A 20,754-nucleotide genomic window follows, 5' to 3' on the forward strand; every position below is an offset into this window, starting at 1 on the left:
ATCTAAATCATGTTTAGCTGCTAAGAAATATATGCGAGTTTCAGGATACACAGAGACAGTTGTTTAAGATGTGTGTGTGTGTGTGTGTGTGTGTGTGTGTGTGTGTGTGTGTGTGTGTGTGTGTGTGTGTGTGTGTGTGTCCAAAAATGCATGCCTCAAACAGACAAAAACGTGTATTATGTTATTTCTTTCAAGATTGTGCCTTGTTACTGTTAGAATTTACGTCTTTGGGTTGAACCTGATGTAATATTATTCAATAAATGTTTTCTCTGTTAAATGTGCAGATGCAGAAACAATGATTGGTGAGGGTTTTGAAAAGTTCGTTTTAAAGAAGCGCAACAAAATATGCACATATATTCGAATGATCATGTTTGATGATGGCTTTGAATGGGTTATTAAATGCATTATTGTATAATTATTACAACGCTGTGGTTTTAATTAAATTGCATTTACTTAATTGTACAACGATCTAAAAGCATTTATTGCATTTTTTATAGACGCGGTGCCCACGGTGCTCAGACCAAATAAACCTAATCTGGAACGATCCCATCTGCGACTCTGACGTCAGCATTGTTTACTTTTGCCTACACCCCGCCTTCTCCGGTTAGCAACTTGTGGCTAGCTGGCTATCTTGGAACAGTCTCACACCGTATCCCTTCCGCCACTACCGCGAGTACAAGGTTGTTCTACAGCTCTATCGGTAAGTAAACGTCGATTTTATCCAATGGCTCGTGATAATGGCGACGAAACGTGAGAAGTGGCTCCCGCGGAGGGTCCGCGGATCGCCTCGACGGAGGCGGCGAGGGCAGCGGCGTTCAGCAGGGGATCGCGAGGCGAGGCGGGGAGCTTTTGTTGTAACGTTACTGTTAACGTTCACGTGAGCTAAGGTCCGTCCGGGGAGTCCTTCCCGGTTCACGTAACGTAGTCCTCGATGCGTGTTGTTGTAAAGTAGTTACCCCTGCTATTCCACCAGATAGGGGCTTCGGCAGGGGGCTCCCCTCGCCTCGACACCACCATCAAGTGAGATCATGTCAGATAGCTCAGCTGCTCCCCAAGTCGAGGTCTTCCACTGATCATAATTCGACAATGAGTGAGATCGCCCTCTGTACGCTGTCCACACGTCCCCGTTGGACAGCGACCCTTTAAGTTTAAGTTATGGATCTCGATAACAGCCGCTCACTATGAAGTCTCGAAAGGTGCGGTGTAAGTTAACAAGCCAACGCTGTTCAGTCCGTTGTACTTTATTTCCTGGCCGTCTCTACCGTCATTATTCTTCATATTTAGCGTTCAAAAAGTGTTTTATTTTATTACAAGGTGTGTAGCCTACACGACGTCCGTTTAGTATGCCGTGTACATATCTTAAACGGACGTAAATCCAGACTATTGATAGTGACGGCCATCCGTTGCATGACAAATATAGCAGCGCGCGGTATCTCTGTATCCAAGCAACCGCACGGTGCAGGTATCCACTGGAAGAAACAGCGATGTAATGTGGGCCCATGTTTCTTATTGTGCTTTGGTTAGTTTATTATTGGTCAGTGATTGAGTGGACCTCCCCAAGTGCCAGTGTCAGTTGTAATTTATAATCATTTAAATATTTGAGAAGTTGTATATTGGTCTGGTTGGATTGTATTTTTCTCATGCAGTAGAGTTGTGTAGAATCACCCAAAATGCACCCTATTTGGTTAATTGCTGTTTCAACTCAACTCATCCTATGTGTCTCAACTTCTTATCAAAACGAATGCATACAGCAGGGACGCTGCAGCTCTTTGCAACATTTAACCCTGTCATTTAAAGGGCATGGGGTCATGCCGTGTAGATTGTTTTTTCATACTATACTGTATATATAAACATTTTACAAAACTGTATCTTCTACTTTGGCGTTTTATACTTCTAGCCTACACATAACAAATGGTGGAGCATATCATTTATTTCATTTCCACCACATAAATGAGGGCCCATCATTGATTAAGAGTCCATACAGTCCATCCAACACATGTTCATTGAGAAGCTTGATAAGTGATAAAGTTAAGATTGCAACAGACTCAAAAGAAAGCCTTTATAACTACGGAACTCACTGCTCTGTAAAGTTGCCAAATGAGGAGAACGTACACATTTTGCTTTCATTATAATGTCAAACCAATTTCTTGGTTAAATGCTGAATGGAATTGATGTACGAGTTGCATATGCATCATGACATGACATCATGGCTAAATCACTTGTCCCCAGATTTCATGGCCAGGTCTCATGTTGTTTAACCTCTTGAGTTGGATCTCTGTGTTCGGGGATACATTTTCTACATTAGATGTGTGTACATATTTGGATGCATGTGCTGCTGAGTGAGGCCGGTTGGAAACTGTTAAGTTAACGACATTCCTAAGGATGACATATTGCACATTCGTCACTCACCTCCACCAACAGTATTTACATATTAACTTGTTTACGACTTGGTTTCGTGCGGTCGGTCACGTGGAGAGAAAAAAACATCTTGTTTGTTTTTGGGTTAAAATTTCCGTACACAGTCGAAGCCTGACTTTGAAACATGTCAGATGTTTGTGTTTTCACGTCGTATTGTATTCTAGCGAACACATGAAGGCAACATTCGGATAAAGTGACTCGACTAGCCTGCAGTTTTATGAGGAAATTGTCGATGTTGATCCCACAATCCTAGATGTGGCCTGTACAAATCATAACAACCCTTTAAATGATTTGTTCTCAACGGTGTCCTTGTCCCAGCTAGTAACCCCACCAATACATGTCAGCCTGTCTTCCTGGCTGTATCCTCCCAGTATTCTGAAAGTGCCTGATTTGTTGATTTCAGTTGGAAGTTGGAAAATTAAGGTGTGAATCAAGTCTTGTTTATTCCTTAAGTATCCTTGTATAACGTGTGGACTAACTTTGTATTTGTTTTAGGTTTTACATTTTTCTCTGATTTGATTTTAACAGAGGATAGAATAATCCACCAAGCACCAGTCTTTCTCATTTAGACAGCCACCTGCTCTCAGTAACCGTCTTCTTTATTTAGCTGTTCAGCATTTGGAAAATCAAGAATAGGAGCCAACTTCTAGCATTGTACTACCTGCTAGGGCGGTTTCTGCCATGCCACCTGGTTAATGGTAAATGACTCCAGAAGGATGTTATGTTTGCACATAAACAGAGATCCAGGGTCCCTGTGTTTACAGTAGCCATGGCAGCAATCAGTTATTCAACAAACAGCCCTGGTCCGAGCTTGTTCTGTTCTCACTTGTAGAGAAGGCAATGTTTACCTTGGTGGGCAGAGTCGTTTGTTAGCTTGTAGTTCCTGCTGCTTTGCAAAAGACCAGTCAGATCTTTGTAGATGTCTACACAGTCTATTCCAGACAGCACATGTTGTAAGCTTTTTTTATTTTGTGCCGGGCAAACGGGGCATTGATCTTTTGTGAGAATAATGACAATCTTCTTGAAAATGACTCAGGGTTGTGTCTGCCCTCGCGCTACTTGTCTATGCACCGATTCTAAGAGTTTTTGTTGTCTTGTCCCCTTCCAGGCCATTGGAGTCCAGATGCATGAGACTGGGTCAGATCAGATACGCCACAACAGCCCGCCTCTTCACACAGCCCACTGGAGCCCCGTCGAGTATGAGGACCAGCTGAGCCGGAGCTGTAACCACACGCTCCCTCCAGAGGCTCCCCGGGTCAGTGACCACCAGCAGCCTTTACCTGGTTACCCACAGCCAATTAGCTCAGGCTTGGGTTCACTCTTGGCCATTCATTCAGAGATGGGTGTTTTATGTTAGGGACAAAGACGATTTTTGGGATTATTGAAATCAATAAAAAAACAGTTTTCTTAGAAATAGAATGTAGTCCTGAACAATTGTGCGTGTGATTCATGGGAAGAAAGTTGGAAGTCTCAAACGTTAATTCACACTTAATTATAGGAACCAAAAGATACTATTATGTGCCACTCATTTTTTTATTTTATTAAATGTATCATAGAGGTAAATTATATTCTTATTAAATTTATTTTGGAGCCAACTTAGAAGCACAAGTACTTCTTAAAATCTTTTTCACCTGTGTTTGTGGTTGTTTGTTGATAACAACACCCTAACACAGCGGTCTATACGAGACCATGAAACTAGCAAAGACCTCCTTCCAGTCAATACAAATGCATTTGAGGTTTTGAGAAGAATGCCCGAAAAACCATTAACTCACCTTAAACCTAAAAATAATTCTAATGGCTGGTTTGCTTGTTGACATGGAAATATGTTTTGGTTAATGGTGGATGGTTGAGGAATGTTTTGTGGTGGGCAAGGCAAGACTCGTCTTTTTCTGATGCATCTGCATGGAAATAATAATAAATATATAGTTCACAATAATAACTATATTCTAGGGTATATTGGCAGTAAATTGATTAGACTAATAAAACAAATCTAATGCAAAAATCAAATATGTTGGTTAGTTAATTAAATTTGTTTTATTAATAAATGTCCTGGGAAATGAGATCAGCTATTGAAATGCTAAATATATCAGAATGTGTGTTTGGTCACAAAGCCTAGACTGTCCGGAGCACATGATCTTCAGGCAGTGCGTTATCCTCTCCATTGAGTCCAACTTAGCCGAGAATTGGGTTATTTTCCACTCCAAACTTTGTTGTGACTAGCCATCTTTGAGAGCCTGAGTCATATTCTGATGCCTGCATATCAGCGGCTGTACCCCTAAGTGATTGCTTCATGATATTTGATATCATACATCATCTGCTCCACCGGTGTGTTAATCAGAACGGGTGATAGGTCAACGGGGCGCCTGTGTCACACGTTAACGCGTGATGTCACATTCAATGCTCACAACTTGGGATTCCAGTGTGTTTTTTACTGAAACCTTGGTGTTCCCCTGGAGCACACACGCACACATGCACACACGCACACATTCCGGAAAGAGGATGAGCCCATGCAGGACACCTGACGGAAAAATGTAAGACACATTATGTGTCTTAAGTGGCACATAATGGCATCTAGGATATTCTTCCCACACACACAGCTGCGTGTTGCTGTGGCTGCTGTTGCTGTTGATGTTGTTGTTGTTGTTGTTGCAGTTGCAGTTGTTGTTGACGTTGTTGTTGTTGTTGTCGGAAGTCACAAGCACTTTTTGAAGCATTATTCTGCCCGTGTGATGGGGGAGGTGTGTGTGTGTGTGTGTGTGTGTGTGTGTGTGTGTGTGTGTGTGTGTGTGTGTGTGTGTGTGTGTGTGTGTGTGTGTGTGTGTGTGTGTGTGTGTGTGTGTGTGTGTGTGTGTGTGTGTGTGTGTGTGTTTAAGGGGGGGGGGGGGGGGGGGGGTGTTAAACTGCGTGCTATAAAGAAGGGGGGAGGAGTGAGTATTCCCTGCTGGGGGGAGGGAGAGAGAGCTAGAGCTAGAGGAGGGCTTAGCGATATTCTGCTAGTTTTGCCTGTGCTCCACATCAAGCGGCTGTGTAGTAGTCAGGCTCCACTCGCTCTGCCCACCCGGTCTGACCAAACCACACGGCACCTGGCAGCGCTTCTCAATGGAACTCCCCAGGTTGGTCTGACCCTTCCTTTGGCTTCAGGCAAATCGTGTCTAACCATCGTTTCTGGTAGCTGTTTTGAATCAGTCGGGGTGCTGTGTGTGTGTGTGTGTGTGTGTGTGTGTGTGTGTGTGTGTGTGTGTGTGTGTGTGTGTGTGTGTGTGTGTGTGTGTGTGTGTGTGTGTGTGTGTGTGTGTGTGTGTGTGTGTGTGTGTGTGTGTGTGTGTGTATTTTCTACACGTGTGTGTCTTTGTGTTTTATACCTATATAGATATGTCTTCAGAGATATATCTTTATAAAGATAAAGAGAACTATCTCTGTATGTAGATATAGAGAACTGTATCATTATACAGACATAGATCTATACGTAGTAATGCAGGAGTTTACCTTTTATTGTATGTGTTAAATTTTTATTGTATGTGTTAGAAGGGTGCTCCACACCGTTCTGCAGAGTTAGTTTGTGTGTGCAGCCCTGTAACTACGATGGGAAACAGAGATATGTGCTCTTCAGTAGGCTCCAACCAGCCTTTATATTTCAATGTCACTCATCTCACAGTTCACAAGACCTGTCTTGCGGGAACAGATCCGTGTTTACAGTCTGCTGCTCGCCAGTAGGACTTTCCACAATAACAACAACAGAAGATGTTTGGACTTGCTGGCTGCCATGGCAACAGGGATTAGGCAAGGGCTGTTGTTGTGTTGGTGGTGTCCACAGGAGGAGAGCGAACAAAAATAATAACAATAAATGGGCCAACTGGCTGTGTGTGTGTGTGTGTGTCTGTGTACGGGCCCTGTATGTCCTCTTTGCCTAAGCGATGACCAACTCTGCTCCATTGAATCTCATAATAAAGGACTCTCTCGGAAGCCATTGTGTGTTATTGTTAGCCAAGAGCTCTGTGAAATTCTCTGGCACTTTGTTTACCCAATCCAAAACAGAGCCGGCCTTGGAGAGGGAAATGTTTGTTTGTGGTTCAGGCTTTAATTAAAATATGCATCTCCAGCTCTGTTTTTCGTAAACATGCTCTGTATGCCTTTTTCCTTTATTCATTATTTATATCTCTATGCAACTTTGATTACTCTGTTTATGTTTACTGTAAACATCCCCGAGCCGAGAGTGCCTGGTGGTGTGGTGGTGGTGGTGGGGGGGAGGGTGTGGTAATTGCTGGATGCCTAGCAGAGGCTGCTGCTGCTGCTGCTGTTGTTGTTGTTGTTGTTGTTGTGGTGGAGGAGGCTGTTGTTGTTGTTGTTAGGACTGGAGTTTTTATTTCCCCCCCAGGCACTGCCTGCTGTTTTTTCACGGTCTCTGTGTCTCTTATTTTCAGTGTTTTTGCTCCACCAAAATGTTCGATTGTTTTTTAAGCTGACCAATCTATGGAGTAGGACTAAAAAATAAGTGATTTATTGTAATATTCAGGCAGGGATTTTTTCTTTGGTGAAGGCCAACTCAAGTCTTAATACATTTTCCTGATGGAAATAAGTAGTTTGCATATGTACTTGTGTCTGGTGGCTACTGTTGAGTGTTGAGTGAACCAAACAGACCCTACTGAATTAATTATGAACTTTCATTCACATATTATATATCAAAACTATATGCAATTCATAATAATTAAGTCAATTATATTGATAAAAAATGATTAAGTACAGTAAATAAAAACATTTAATTTCCTCATTATTATGTGATTAGTATACTTGTCATTATTTCACCTCTTGCTTACTGGAGGGCCCAGAGAGTGCTCTACATGCGTGGCCTATGCCTTGACTCCGCCCCCCTCCTCTTCTCCTTGTGGTGGTGGGGCTGCAGGTCCCAGTGTCAGTGTCCATGATGACCCCGCCCGCCGAGGCTCCGCAGCAGCTCCAGCAGACCGCCGCCCAGCAGTCGGTGCTCAGTCCCCAGCAGCTGCAGGCCCTGCTCCAGCAGCAACAGAAAGCCCTCATGCTGCACCAGGTAGTGCCACACACACACACAAGCACACGCACACATGTACAAGCACGCATATACGTGCCTTAGAGCTTGTACATCGCAGAGTCACATCTCAATGACCATTTTGGATGAATTGTAGCTTTTTAATGTTAGTAATTATGTTAGTAGTCATGTATTTTTGGACATTGTTTAGTAATTAGTTGTGAAAAGATTTATCCTCATTGGGAGACGTTGTTGTGTTTGAGACTGTCACAGCGGTCCTCATGCGAGAAGTGGCAAAGCAAAGTTTTCCTAAGACTAGGTTACGGTATCTTTACTTTGATTTAGGATTGTACAGTACTACAATTCTCTGGAGGCCTCTCATTACGGCGGTGTGTCGGCAACAGAAAAATCCCATGATGCATTCTGACTGTCGGATCATCTCCTTGTTCTCACAGCAACAGATCCAGGAGGTGTTCAAGAACCAGCAGGAGCAGCTCAACATCCAGCTCTTGCAGCAGAAGAACGCCGGCATGGTGAACCAGGAGGTAGGATTTCCCCAAAACAACAACACTTTAGCGTTTTATTGAAATCAACTAATATTCACTGTTCTAAAAACAAGTGTAAATTGTTCAAAGAGTGGGAGAATTGTGTCTATGTATTTTTGTATCTATTATGGGATTCTTTGTGCCCTTATGGAAAGGACAGTGATGAAAGTGGGTTGAGGAGAAGGGGAATGACATTTAGCATAGGTCCACAGGCGGGAATCAAACCGGTCTCCCTCCATCGGCCGTATTGCCCTCGTTGTTATCCCACCAGCGGGTGGTGCCAGCCTGCTCACCCAGGTTTTATTGTATTTTCTGCATGCACATATTTAGGATGAGGATATTCAAAGAGGAAGGACAGGTGTGTTGACTCGACGGTGTTGTGTTGGTTGCTGCCGAACGGCCCCGGGCGTGGCAGCGGACCAGGGGCCAGGGGGGAGGGAGGGAGGGAGGAATGCTCTTTTGTTATGTGTATGTGTGTTTATTTGCATGTTTGTTGACGGACGTGTTTTTCTCTCTTTCTCTTTTTCTCTCTGTCTCTGTCTCTCTCACTGTGTCTATCTGTCTCTCTCTCTGTCTCTGTCTCTCTCCGTGTCTCTCTGTGTGTGTCTCTCTGTGTGTCTCTCTCTCTGTCTCTCTCTGTGCCTCACTCTCTCCCTCACCCTCTCCGTCACCCCTCCCTCTCCCTCTCCCTCTCCAGTTGACAGCCCAGCAGATGGCCATCCAGCAGCAGCTGCTCCAGGTCCAACAGCAGCATCTCCTCAACCTCCAGAGGCAGGGCCTGCTCTCCGTGCTGCCCAACGGCCTCAGCGCCTCACAAGGTGGGTGCTGGCACCACGCAGAGCCTGGGGAGAACCCACACAGAGGGCTGGGGTCAGGGGAGCACACAGTGGTCGGTACAATACATTGGCCGGACACTGTTTTGTCGAGCATGCGTTGGATTAATTATTATTAAACCTCTCGCTTTGTTAATAGTGTCAATATGTTTTTTGTTGTTGTTATTCATATTTAAATGTTTAATTATAATTATTGTTATTAATAGTGTACGTAATTAAAATCTGTATACATTTAATATAAATAGTACATAGTATCAATTATTTGTATTGCAATTATGGTTGTGGTTATTGTTGTAATTAAGGTTGGTATGCTTTTAATTTGAAATGATGCTGGACAACAGCAAGCCTATATTCATCTGGAGATGATTACTCTTCAACAACAAGCGTTGGTGGGGGGTGGGGGCACTGTGTGTCTTGTTGACAGCTTTGTGTGTGTGTGTGTGTGTGTGTGTGTGTGTGTGTCTATGTGGCGGTCACATGTAATTACAGGTTGTGAGAACGGTAACAGCCTGTCCCCTGGTGGAGAGAGCAGAGAGTCGTCCTGTCAACAGGCCTCGGCCAATGGGAATCACTCGTCTCTCCATAGGAAAAAAGAAAGGTGAGTTCCTACGTGCGTGGCAGTAAACAAAAACAAAACACCTCAATCATGGGCCGCGACTATCATCGATCCACACCCGCTGGGCGTCTGGGCAGAGTGGCGGACAGAGAGGCACTGCTGACGCCGCGCTGTGATTGGTCTGTCCCCCCCTGCAGCGTGTCATTGGACGACCTCGGCAGTCACACTCTGTACGGCAACGGCATGTGCAAGTGGCCCGGGTGCGAGAGCGTCTTCGGGGACCACCAGGCCTTCCTCAAGTGAGTTCTGAGTTAATCTGCATCTACACCCCCCACCGGCCCCTGGCCCCATGTGCTTCCATGGGGCCGGGGCTCCGGGAGTCACTTAAAGACCGGTTTACGTTCTGACAATTTGATGCCCCCGAAACACACAGATGAACGTACTAGCGGAGCTAGTCTGTGTGTGTCGGAGCAGTGCTGTGTTTCAGAGCAGGGAATTCAACGGCGTTGAGCGTGTGTGCCGGCGCGGCCGTGTGCTTTGGGCTTTGGTCTGTTCAGAATTAGAGTCAACCAATTGATTACAACAGATAGTTATCACATCACAACAAATCATTTTCTCTATTTATTTTACAAAATCACAATTGGATATGTGTGCTTAATCAGTACTGCAGACAAATCAAGACTTTTGACAGTGTTATTCTTCGACCTAGGGACATTTGCATATTAAGCATATCTAATGAATTTGAAAACCAATTTCTACAATTTGTTTCCCCCAGTATATTCAATTCAGTTTAATTTAAAAGTGCCTAATGCACATTTATACATCCAGAGCATTTCTGAATGGTATAAAAAAACTGTAATGCTCGAATGCACAAAATCAAACATTGCATGTTGTGACGTTTGTGTTCATGTCGATACTTGTTTTTGTCTCTGTTGATGTTTGCCTTGCGCGCGTCCTACCTGCTGTTGGCCGCGGCACGCACACGCACACGCACACACACGCACACACACAGCTGTGAGCTGTGTTGGTAACCGAGCGTTGCTATGTGTTTAACCACCAGGCATCTGAACACTGAGCACACACTCGACGACAAGAGCACGGCGCAGTGTCGTGTGCAGATGCAAGTGGTGCAGCAGCTGGAGCTCCAGGTAGGCCGGGTGTTATGGCTCTAGTCCATTTCAAAGGTGTTACATCCTTTGTAAAAAGATAGTATCCCTTTAAGAAACACTGTAACGGTGGAACACCTAGAACTAGTTGTGTCGTTGAACCCTCAGGAGTGTATTTATAGTCGCTAAACCGCCCTCTTTTGTCCCTTTCTCCTCTGACGCAGTTGAAAAAAGACAAGGAGCGACTACAGGCCATGATGGCCCACCTGAAGTCGTCTGAAATCAAACAGGCGCAGTCGGTACGTCACGGGCCGCGGCCGCGCCTCCGGGAGCCACCCCTCCCCTCCACATCCACCGTCCCTTCACGTGCCCCGCTCTGCGCTCACGTCTTGTGTCTCGTGTTCCCTGTTTTGTTGTCGTCCACAGGGGAACGCGGCCTCCAACGGCTCCTTCTCCCAGGCAACGCCGCCCAAGGGGCCCCTGCCCATGAGCCTGTCCCAGAGCGCCACGGCGCCCACCACGCCCCTGACGCCGCACTCCGACTCCCCCGCCGTGCTCACGCCCAACGGCGTCTTCAGCGGCACGCCGGTGCGGCGCCGCTACAGCCGCTCCATGAGCCAAGGTCAGCCCCCTCCCCCCCCACCGAGAGGTCAACCCCCCTAGGTCACTGACCCGCAGCGTGGAGAGGGCCCTTATGTACCGGGTACAGGTGCGCCAGCTTATCTAGAGGGGGGCCGGCGTGGGGGGCCTCCCCCAGGGCAGCGCTGTAGATCAGTGGTGCCACTGAGAGTCTATCCGGTCAGGGAGGGAGGACGGGGAGAAAAGGAGGAAAAGCGTTTTGCCTCGTTTATGGGGATGACCTTGGATGAAGCTGAGAAGTTTGAAACTAAATCTTGGATGGCATAACGACGGTCTCTAAGGGGGGGGTGGGGGGTGGGGGGGGGCGGAGCATTTGCACATATATCCCATAGATGAAAACATGTTTTTGTTTCTGTTTTAGCTTTTGTCTTTTTTTGCAGATTCCCATTTTTCTCGTTGTTTTAAACATTTTCTCGTCTAAAATAATTCCTTCAGTCCTTCAGAAGTCCCCCTCAGGGAACACGTCTCCCTGTTAAGGAATCGCTGCTATAGTTGACTTATGTATGTCGTATGTCCACCATATATTTAAATGTGGCCCACAGCCTTATAGATTGCCTGTATGTTGACCATATATGTAAACGTAGCCCACAGCACTATATATTACCTGTAGGTTGACCATATATGTGAACGTAGCCCACAGCTCTATATATGACCTGTAGGTTGACCATATATGTAAACGTAGCCCACAGCTCTACATATGACGTATGTAAAGCTAAGATCAATGTACAGTTGTTATCTCTGGGAACTGATGAATCCTGGGTTTCTGTTGAACAGACATTGTGGACAACAAGGAGTTCTACCTCAGCACAGAAGTGAGACCGCCGTTTACGTACGCGTCGCTCATCAGACAGGTAATGCAGGGTCCCATCTGTCTCCTGATCACCACTAAGATGATGATTAATGGACACATCAATCAATTCCCTGATAGCCAGATAGCAAACGTTTTTTTTTGTCTTTTTGTTGTTTCGCAGGCGATCTATGACTCTCCCCGAAGACAGCTGACACTGAACGAAATCTACAACTGGTTCACCAGGACCTTTGCGTATTTCCGGCGAAACGCGGCGACTTGGAAGGTACGTGCGTTAAGCGCTTTGTGAACGGCTCTGAATGTTAACGTCTAATAACAATGCAACATCACGTTGATTAGCATTAGCAATTATGTTGAGTTAGAAAACAAAACAAAAATAGAAGAACGCTTTTATCCAAAGCAACTTCAATCAAAGCAAAGCACGATTTAAAAAAAAAGCACCTGGCAGAATAGCTAAAGCTATCAATTAATCTGTGTGTGTGTGCGCTTGTGTGTGTGTGTGTGTGTGTTCTTCACCTCCTCTCTGTAGAATGCAGTGAGACACAACCTGAGCCTCCACAAGTGTTTTGTGCGCTTGGAGAACGTGAAGGGCGCCGTGTGGACCGTGGATGAGATCGAGTTCCACCGGAGACGGCCGCAGAAGACCACCGGCACGGGGTAGGTGACCCCACATGACCCCACAGAGTGGGAACACGCTGCTGCTAGGAAGGGCTGCAACCACGTCCTGTCTGCCGGGGTGCCCTCTGTGCACCCTGGTGCACGTACCCTATAAGCTGTGGTTATGGTGGGATGTTTAGTTCTTGATGCGTGACCACCTCAACGTTATGTTCTGTGATGACGATGCAGGTCGGCCATGATGAAGAGCCCCCAGAACCTTCCGGGCCAGAGCTCGCTGCGGTCCGTTCCTCAGGTAACCCGGCTCGCCGGTATTTGATCTGTGTTCGGGGTTTTGTTAAATACCACAGGATATTCAGTAAGATAGAGATCGCTATGTCGTCTATAGACGGGGTCTTTGACGGGCTCACGTTAAAAAAGATGCAGCAATCCGTCACATGTAATTGAGGGCGTGAGAAACAGGGATGTTTTTTTTTTATCAGTACAAAACCATGGAAGACAGACTTCTCAGGGTGTCCCCATCCCGCCGACATTGAGCGAGTATAGTCCTGCTTCCTCCGTGTGTCACCCCCAGCCAATCCTCCTTCTCCCCCCTCCCTCCAGAGCGGCCTCCCCGACTGCAACATCCCCTTCTACAACCCGGCCTCCATGGGCAGCATCCCTATGCACTCCCTGCCCCACGTGCTGCAGGAGCAGATGAACGGGGCCTTCCCCTACGCCGCCGGCTACCAGAGCGACAGCAGCGCCACGCAGTCCCCCCCGCAAGCCTTGTAAGTGGCAGCCTCCAGGGGGAACCCCAAGACCTTAGCTGTTGTTTACCTACTTAGGCCCGCCGGGGGGTAGAACTCTTCTTTTTCTGGTTGTTTTTTGTCCGAAGCCAACTAATTACGGCGAGAGCGGGAACGTGTGTTTTAGGAGCGAGGCGAGGGGGTGGAGACGGTTTTTTTTTTTGCTTCGAGGACGCTTGGCGTGGTAAACCCCCCCCCCCCCCCGGAACCTGTTTTTGTTTTTCTTGTTTGCGTAACCGACCTCGACACTTTACCGTGTGGCGATGGACTTATGGAGATTACCGTAACAGACTCCCCGGTCCGGGTCGGTCCCGGTAACGAGGACTCCGGCCCGGTAACGGACATGTAGAACGTGTGCGGAGGAGCAAGGTTCGGAATCCAGGTGTTGCTTTTGGTTTTTCCTTTGTAACATTTGGTACGTTTGTAACATTTGATACACAAGAAATATTTGGGTTGTTAAAGCCTCGAGGACGCTGTCATTGCCAACAGCCGGGCGGGTGATCCACAACAAATCCATCCTAACAAGAAATAAAACAACCAGAAACACAGCGAGCGTTAAAATAACCCACATCCACTTTATAAAAAAACAGAAAGCACATCTCTGGCACACGACACACTGCAGACACAGCGACTAATGATGCCTGCCCCGTAATAACCCCAGCGTTGTTTTATCGCTCGCCAAACCAGCATCAAAGAGGAACTGGAGGACGAGGTGATCTGTGAGAACTTCTCCGGCTTCGAGTTCTCGGAGAGCCACGAGGACGACGACATGGACGACAGCAGCGGCCACAGCCCCGGCCCCCCCCACCGGACGGTGCCCGGCGCGGACCCCCCCACCCCCCACCACCACCACCACCACCACCACCTCGACAGCCCCGGAACCCCCCACCTGCAGCTGGACCGCATGCCCTCCCTCTGACTAGCCGGTGCACCGTTTCCATGGTGAGGGGGCCGGGGGGGAGGAGGGGGGAGGAGGCGATGGAGGCCACACCCCTTACAAACCTCCCCCCCCCCTCCCACACCTCCCGCCGCCCCCCCCCGCCCCAACCCCATCCGCCTGACTCTTCAATCATCCTAAATACTTTTTGTATCGACGGCTGCTTCGTACTCGTAACCAAACACACACACACACACACACACACACAGACACACACACACTGTCACGCGGGGGCCAGGTGTCGGTGACCCTGGCCTTCTCTTTTGTATTTATCAGCAATTCTTTAGGTTATTTTTTGGATTTGGAGCGTTCCCTCTCCTGGAAGGTGCCAGAAGGGGTCCCTTATATACAGCAGACCACTCCAGAAGAAGGACCGGTGTAAAGAAAAAATCTGTTTATCATATAGTTTTATGATGTTATTCGATTTTCTTTGTGTTTTTCCTCGTTTGTTTTTGTACTCCTGCACACGGAAGGACCATGATAAGAGCAGAAGCCAAAGGAAAGGGAATATTTATGGTTAGCACTTCACAATGACAGCTTTGTCTCTCGCTCTCTCTCGCTCTCCCATTTTCTCTCTCTCTCTCTCTCTCTCTCTCTCTCTCTCTCTCTCTCTCTCGCTCTCTTGCTCTCTCTCTCCACATGGCAGCTGTAAACCATGTAGGGGCGGCCTCACTACCTGATTAATTTTTTTTTTTTTTTTTATATATATTGTATTAAAATCTGATTGTAAATGGAAAAAAAAAGGTGAAGTTGGGAAAAAACATGTCATATACACTGCCAACAAATTTGGTTTATTCATACTTTAAACATATAATCAATTGAGAAAAAAATGTGTAAGTAACCTATATTTGTGTAATTTTTTTCACCCTAACCATGAACATCACTAAATATGCTCTCATTGAGCATGTACAAGTAGATATTATAGTATTACTATGATTGTAAACCAATATGTCTATGAATAATAAATTACTTGTGCAATGTATGTGATTAGTATTTTTTTCTTTACTTCCAGAGCGTCAAAGCGTCAGTGTTTTTGAGTTATGAACCAGTGGAGAGACTCTGCTAATGGGTTCTGTGGTCCAGGTCAGTGGGGACGCCGGCTTAATGGAAGGAACCGGATGGTTTGACAGCATGTGTTTCCACCGTCTCCGGCTAAACCTGACAACCAATGAATGATCAGCTGTAAACCAGAGCTGAGAAACACACCTTTTGAAACAGATTTAAATGAGAATGTATTGAATCCAGGTGATTTTCATGATATTTCCATTATATTTCAATTATATACAATACTTGAGACATACTAATGTATTGAGTATCTATCTATCTATCTATCTATCTATCGAAGGTATTATCAAATAGGATTTTTCGAGTATGAAAACATTGTGTGCCCTGCTAGAGAGACTTCTGGTAGAACGTAGATATATTCTATCTAGTAGAACTAGGTGTATTCTGTGGAGCTATTCAGTCTATGTTGTTTTGGGGTTGTATTGAATCGATAAGGGAAAGATTGACCCTTTATAAAAAACTAAGTATGAATGTATACATCTGTAACACAATGCAACCTCCCACTGCATAGTCCCAACTCAAGGTGTCGGTGAACCAAAACAACACTGATCCAGGTGAGAAAAACCCATCACAAACGATACATTCATCTCATCAAATCAGCACGCGCATGAACGCCCGTTCATGTAAATAAGCCCAACCGTCAACAGGCTCGCCGAGGGATCACAACCACGGGCATCGATTGCTATTATCCTATCGTCTGTATTATTTATGATCAGCGCTGAGGCGGCTGAACGCAGTAGTACTACCAGACTTGTGGACGTGTGGTCGATCGATGGAGGCTGAGCGCTGATAGGAGGATGGGTGTGTTCATTGAGACGCGCGGTGCCTCAGCCTCGCCTCGGAGCGCGACGAGGGCAGACGCTAGAGCCACAGCCCGCCAGACGCACTGAGAGGTACTCTTTATAGCAAGAACAATGTTGTCTCATTTTAGATCATCCTGTATCGTCTCATGACACTTGCTGCCCTTTTAGAGGCAGTGCGTACTGCGTGGTTTGAGTAGTGGTGCCTGCTGAACGGGGGGTTTCATGTGTGTGGGCTGTTTGGGTGAGGTGCGCTGTGGTTCTATCAAAGTGATGCAAACTGACTCAGATTGTATTTCAGCCCGTTGGATCTCAGAAGTGGTCACCTGACTCTGTGTGTGATGACAGCTCCTTACAGCATGTCTGCAAAGGATCTTGACTGCTTTGAGCTGGAGAAGACTCCAGGTCCTAATGCTGAAGGTATGTGTAACCCAGTGTAACCATGGACCATGCACAACTTCAAACTAAATGATTGACATATAAACATACATATAAACCTATAGACATATAGACATATGAAGTGAAATAGATGCTGTTAATAACAATCTACTATTGTGCTGTTTTAGTGGATTTACTCCCCATCTGAAATGTGTTATCTGTGTTAGATAAGACCTGATTTGTGTATGAGTTTCATCAAACAGTTGTGCTGGACAACGTGATGACACATTTGCCAACATGACAGTTTAAACACAGCTGTTTTATAAACAACCTTTCATCAACCCTGTTTTATTAACAGTGGTGCTGGACAACATGATGACAGTAACATCTAACATCACAGTTAAGATAAAGCTGTATTATAAACAACCTCAATTCATCTACTACCAGCAAAACGGTCTGTTGTTCTATCAGTCTCGGCCTGTCTTTCTGTCTATCTATCTAAACTATCTATAGAAACAAATCGATCAACACTGGAAATCCTCCGGTGCCATCGCCCTAGCTGAGCTCCACCCCGTGTGTGTTTATTGTGTATTTAAAGCCACTGTCCCTCACCCAGAGGACCAATCATGCAGAGCCGGGGTCCAGCCGCTGGCCAATGGCGTGCGACGGCTGAGCACCATCTCGGAGCAGGAGCTGGTGCAGAGTCCCCAGGACGGCGGCGGTGACGCGTGGGGCAGGTCCAGCCTCTCCCTGGCCTCGGACAGGAGGTACCGGAGCAGCACCAGCTGCCTCTCCACCGATGACTCATACCAGCCCGCCCCTGGAGGTACTCGTTCCCTCACACTGGGTTCCACACAAAGGTCACATGCTAGGTTTCAATTAGTAACAACCGACGACAAAGCGTTCGGTAATTGCTTTTGTTGCTGTGAACGTTAAAGACAACAGAGAAACAAGCGGCGTGTGCTTGTTGTCGACATGTGGTTTGTGCGGTCGTTCGTGTTCATTCAAATGCAACATATTCTCTGGTTGTTGTTTTGCTTTTGTTTTTCAATCAGAATGTACCCATGAGATTTGTAGCGTTTCTGTCGAGCAAAACTAGACCAGAGTCACGCTGGTTGATGTCTTCAGACATCGTCATTGTTGTCTGAAGGCGTCTCTCTCTCTCTCTCTCTCTCTCTCTCTCTCTCTCTCTCTCTCTCTCTCTCTCTCTCTCTCTCTCTCTCGCTCTCTCTCTCTCTGATTCTCTCTCTCTCTGACTCTCTCTCTCTCTCTCTCTCTCTCTCTCTCTCTCACCCCACCAGACTACTGTGCAGCCATGGTTCTCTCCTGCCTGCACTGTCGTTTCCGTGAGCTGGCGGCGGCCTTGCCGGAGGTGTGCGGCATGGCCCTGCTGCGGCTCTTCCCCTCCTGCACGCACACGGAGCTGAGCGGGGCGGAGGCGGAGCCGCCGGGCCGCGACTGGTGCGGCTGCAGGGCCCTGGAGCTGGACTGCGGCGGCTGCCACTCCTGCCAGGACGCGGCGGAGCTGCTGGAGCTGGCCATGGAGATATCAGAGGTCTGCTACCGCTGAGGGCGCCGGCGCGGGGGGAAGAAGATGACTTTCGACGTCCCCAAGTCGGGACGTTTGCTGCGGACTCCGTCCTGCAGGAAGATGTCATCGCACACGCAGCGTCGTGAAGAACGTCCACGTCTCAACCACACACATAGCGTTCATATCCAGACACGCACACCTAAAAGGAGTCGGTTATTGTCCTTTACCACGCTGTGTGTTTCTTGATAATGTTGTATGATTATGGCTTGGGTATGGTGGAAGAGGAATGCAATGCATGCTGGATGCTTTAAATTCGATACACCTGACCTTTTTGGAATACTTCCCGGCCTCAATAAAGCAAAAAGATGTGTTGAAACCAGGCGCCATTAATAGTGTGTTAATCTGAAACGCAGGTTTATGTTCATGTCCGGTTTGAGTTCGGCCCAAACTCTTAAGTTGAAGTTCATCTGAGCAACCAACTATCCAAGGTCTCCACGCTCTACTGTGTCCGTTTGACCTATTATGCATTGCACCTGTTTTGACACACAGACACACACACACACACACGCACACACACACGCACAAACCAAGCAACCGACCGCCTGCCCTGCTCATCTGGAACAGGAGCCACACTTGCTCAACGGTAGTTATGTCTAACGGGTCTGACAGCCAGAACCAGGCAGAACAGAATGTTTATAACCTGATTCAGACCAACGGCACGTGGAGCCGGCGCAGCCCGCAGCAGAGCCAGCAGGGGCAGGGCAGGCTGTCGGCGGCCAAGATGTGAGTAGGGGGAAGCATGGGGGGGGGGGGGGGGGGGGGGGATATGGTTTGAATTTACATTTAATTAACGTGTACTTTTTACAAAAATAACACTTAGAGGTGACCGTGGTGCAACTTGTCAAACTCTGTCCCTTCAAAAACAACAAAAAGTAGACTGCATGTTTGGCTGTGGTCTCATGGATTTAAACTACTCTTGTAAATTGAGGTTAAAGATCTTCTAATAGAACAGCTGCTTCTATTTCAGGACGCCTTCACCTTGTTGTTTCATTTGCAATTATGCGTCTCTAATGTGTTGGCTATGTACGTGCTCCAAGGCGTGCAGCCAGGCACACTGCTACGTGTTACCCACACAGGCACAGCGTCACCATAACTGGTCTATTTCAGGGCTGGATGCCATTCCACAAACACTGTGACAGCCCCTTCTACTGGGACTACTGTGACTACTGTGACAGCCCCTTCTACTGGGACTACTGTGACAGCCCCTTCTACTGGGACTACTGGGACTACTGTGACTACTGTGACAGCCCCTTCTACTGGGACTACTGTGACTACTGTGACAGCCCCTTCTACTGGGACTACTGGGACTACTGTGACTACTGTGACAGCCCCTTCTACTGGGACTACTGGGACTACTGTGACTACTGTGACAGCCCCTTCTACTGGGACTACTGGGACTACTGTGACAGCCCCTTCTACTGGGACTACTGTGACTACTGGGACTACTGTGACAGCCCCTTCTACTGTGACTACTGGGACTACTGTGACTACTGTGACAGCCCCTTCTACTGGGACTACTGGGACTACTGTGACAGCCCCTTCTACTGTGACTACTAAGACTACTGTGACAGCCCCTTCTACTGGGACTACTGGGACTACTGTGACAGCCCCTTCTACTGGGACTACTGGGACTACTGTGACAGCCCCTTCTACTGGGACTACTGGGACTACTGTGACAGCCCCTTCTACTGGGACTACTGGGACTACTGTGACAGCCCCTTCTACTGGGACTATTGGGACTACTGTGACTACTGTGACAGCCCCTTCTACTGGGACTATTGGGACTACTGTGACTACTGTGACAGCCCCTTCTACTGGGACTACTGGGACTACTGGGACTACTGTGACAGCCCCTTCTACTGGGACTACTGTGACTACTGTGACTACTGTGACAGCCCCTTCTACTGGGACTACTGTGACTACTGTGACTACTGTGACAGCCCCTTCTACTGGGACTACTGGGACAACCACTTCACCACTCCATCTCCTTCACCCAATCTCTCACTTTAAACTGGGCTATTACTCTCTGCTAAGAAATCACAGTGTAAAACCCTGTGTCCTTCTGTCCTTCTGCCCTCCGCTGCCGTCCCGACCTCCAGCTACGAGAGCCGGTCAGAGCAGGGTCACTGCTGGACGGTGGTCAGCCCCGTCACCTTCACCTACAGGGTGCTCCAGTGCCGCGACCTGCTGGACGAGGCCAACGACGCGCTGCTCTGGGGCCACGTGGGGGACCCCGAGGAGCTGCGGGCCCTCCGGGGCCGCCCGGGGCCCGTCAAGCGCTTCGTGGTGGTGGACGAGACGGTGCACGCGCTGTACGGCGCCCGGCTGGAGCGCTACTTCGCGGCCCGGGGCGTGACCTGCAGGATCCTGCCCCTCCCGACCACCGAGGAGAACAAGTCCCTGGCGCTGGCGACCCGCGTGCTGGAGGAGGTGCACGCCTTCGGCATCGACCGGCGCGCCGAGCCCATCCTCGCCGTCGGGGGCGGCGTCTGCCTGGACGTGGTGGGGCTGGCGGCGTCGCTGTACCGCCGGCGGACGCCCTACGTGCGCGTGCCCACCACCCTGCTGGCCTACGTGGACGCCAGCGTGGGCGCCAAGACGGGCGTCAACTTCGCGGGCGGGAAGAACAAGCTGGGGAGCTACGTGCCGCCGGCCGCCACGCTGCTGGACCGC

At 47.8% G+C, this 20,754-nt stretch overlaps 3 protein-coding genes across 6 annotated transcripts in view; all 3 read left to right on the top strand.

The window, feature by feature from the left end:
* The first annotated feature begins 260 nt into the window (after positions 1 to 260).
* foxp1a (forkhead box P1a) lies at positions 261 to 15,229 on the top strand. 4 transcript variants are annotated; one of them, XM_084480334.1, is made up of 16 exons: positions 261 to 700; positions 3,527 to 3,673; positions 7,319 to 7,462; positions 7,876 to 7,965; positions 8,663 to 8,783; positions 9,288 to 9,396; positions 9,552 to 9,653; positions 10,415 to 10,502; positions 10,685 to 10,759; positions 10,887 to 11,082; positions 11,874 to 11,950; positions 12,071 to 12,172; positions 12,437 to 12,564; positions 12,754 to 12,817; positions 13,126 to 13,292; positions 13,998 to 15,229. In XM_084480334.1, exons 2-16 carry the CDS (start codon positions 3,542 to 3,544, stop codon positions 14,227 to 14,229), a joined length of 1,827 nt encoding a protein of 608 aa, XP_084336460.1. In that variant the 5' UTR covers positions 261 to 700; positions 3,527 to 3,541; the 3' UTR covers positions 14,230 to 15,229. The 4 variants fall into 4 exon arrangements, with proteins under 4 accessions (XP_084336460.1, XP_084336461.1, XP_084336462.1 ...); XM_084480335.1 differs by lacking the exon at positions 261 to 700 and adding an exon at positions 2,251 to 3,371; XM_084480336.1 differs by lacking the exon at positions 261 to 700 and adding an exon at positions 3,361 to 3,418.
* A 2,576-nt stretch (positions 15,230 to 17,805) lies between these two features.
* LOC311359831 (myoD family inhibitor domain-containing protein 2-like) lies at positions 17,806 to 18,422 on the top strand (the record flags this gene model as incomplete). Its single annotated transcript, XM_084479862.1, has 1 exon — positions 17,806 to 18,422. One exon carries the CDS (start codon positions 17,806 to 17,808, stop codon positions 18,058 to 18,060), a length of 255 nt encoding a protein of 84 aa, XP_084335988.1. The 3' UTR covers positions 18,061 to 18,422.
* Positions 18,423 to 18,563: 141 nt separating this feature from the next.
* LOC311360232 (uncharacterized protein) overlaps positions 18,564 to 20,754 on the top strand; it is an 8,021-nt gene continuing 5,830 nt past the window's right edge. Inside the window, exons 1-2 of the mRNA XM_084480337.1 lie at positions 18,564 to 18,804; positions 20,181 to 20,754. The exon at positions 20,181 to 20,754 is cut by the window's right edge and continues 60 nt beyond it. Coding sequence (XP_084336463.1) covers positions 18,671 to 18,804; positions 20,181 to 20,754 — 708 coding nt within the window. The 5' untranslated portion in view covers positions 18,564 to 18,670. The remainder of the gene's footprint in view (positions 18,805 to 20,180) is intronic.

The sequence above is a fragment of the Micromesistius poutassou genome (assembly GCF_964030765.1).
Source record: "Micromesistius poutassou genome assembly, chromosome: 15".
NCBI classification, from domain to species: domain Eukaryota; kingdom Metazoa; phylum Chordata; class Actinopteri; order Gadiformes; family Gadidae; genus Micromesistius; species Micromesistius poutassou.

Bases quoted from the DNA above. Each gene is read 5' to 3' on its own strand.
- foxp1a (XM_084480333.1), top strand. From the start codon at position 3,428: ATGACAATCTTCTTGAAAATGACTCAGGGTTGTGTCTGCCCTCGCGCT. The intron at 11,951-12,070 runs GTAATGCAGGGT...GTTGTTTCGCAG, and splicing joins ACGCGTCGCTCATCAGACAG to GCGATCTATGACTCTCCCCG. The intron at 13,293-13,997 runs GTAAGTGGCAGC...TCGCCAAACCAG, and splicing joins CAGTCCCCCCCGCAAGCCTT to CATCAAAGAGGAACTGGAGG.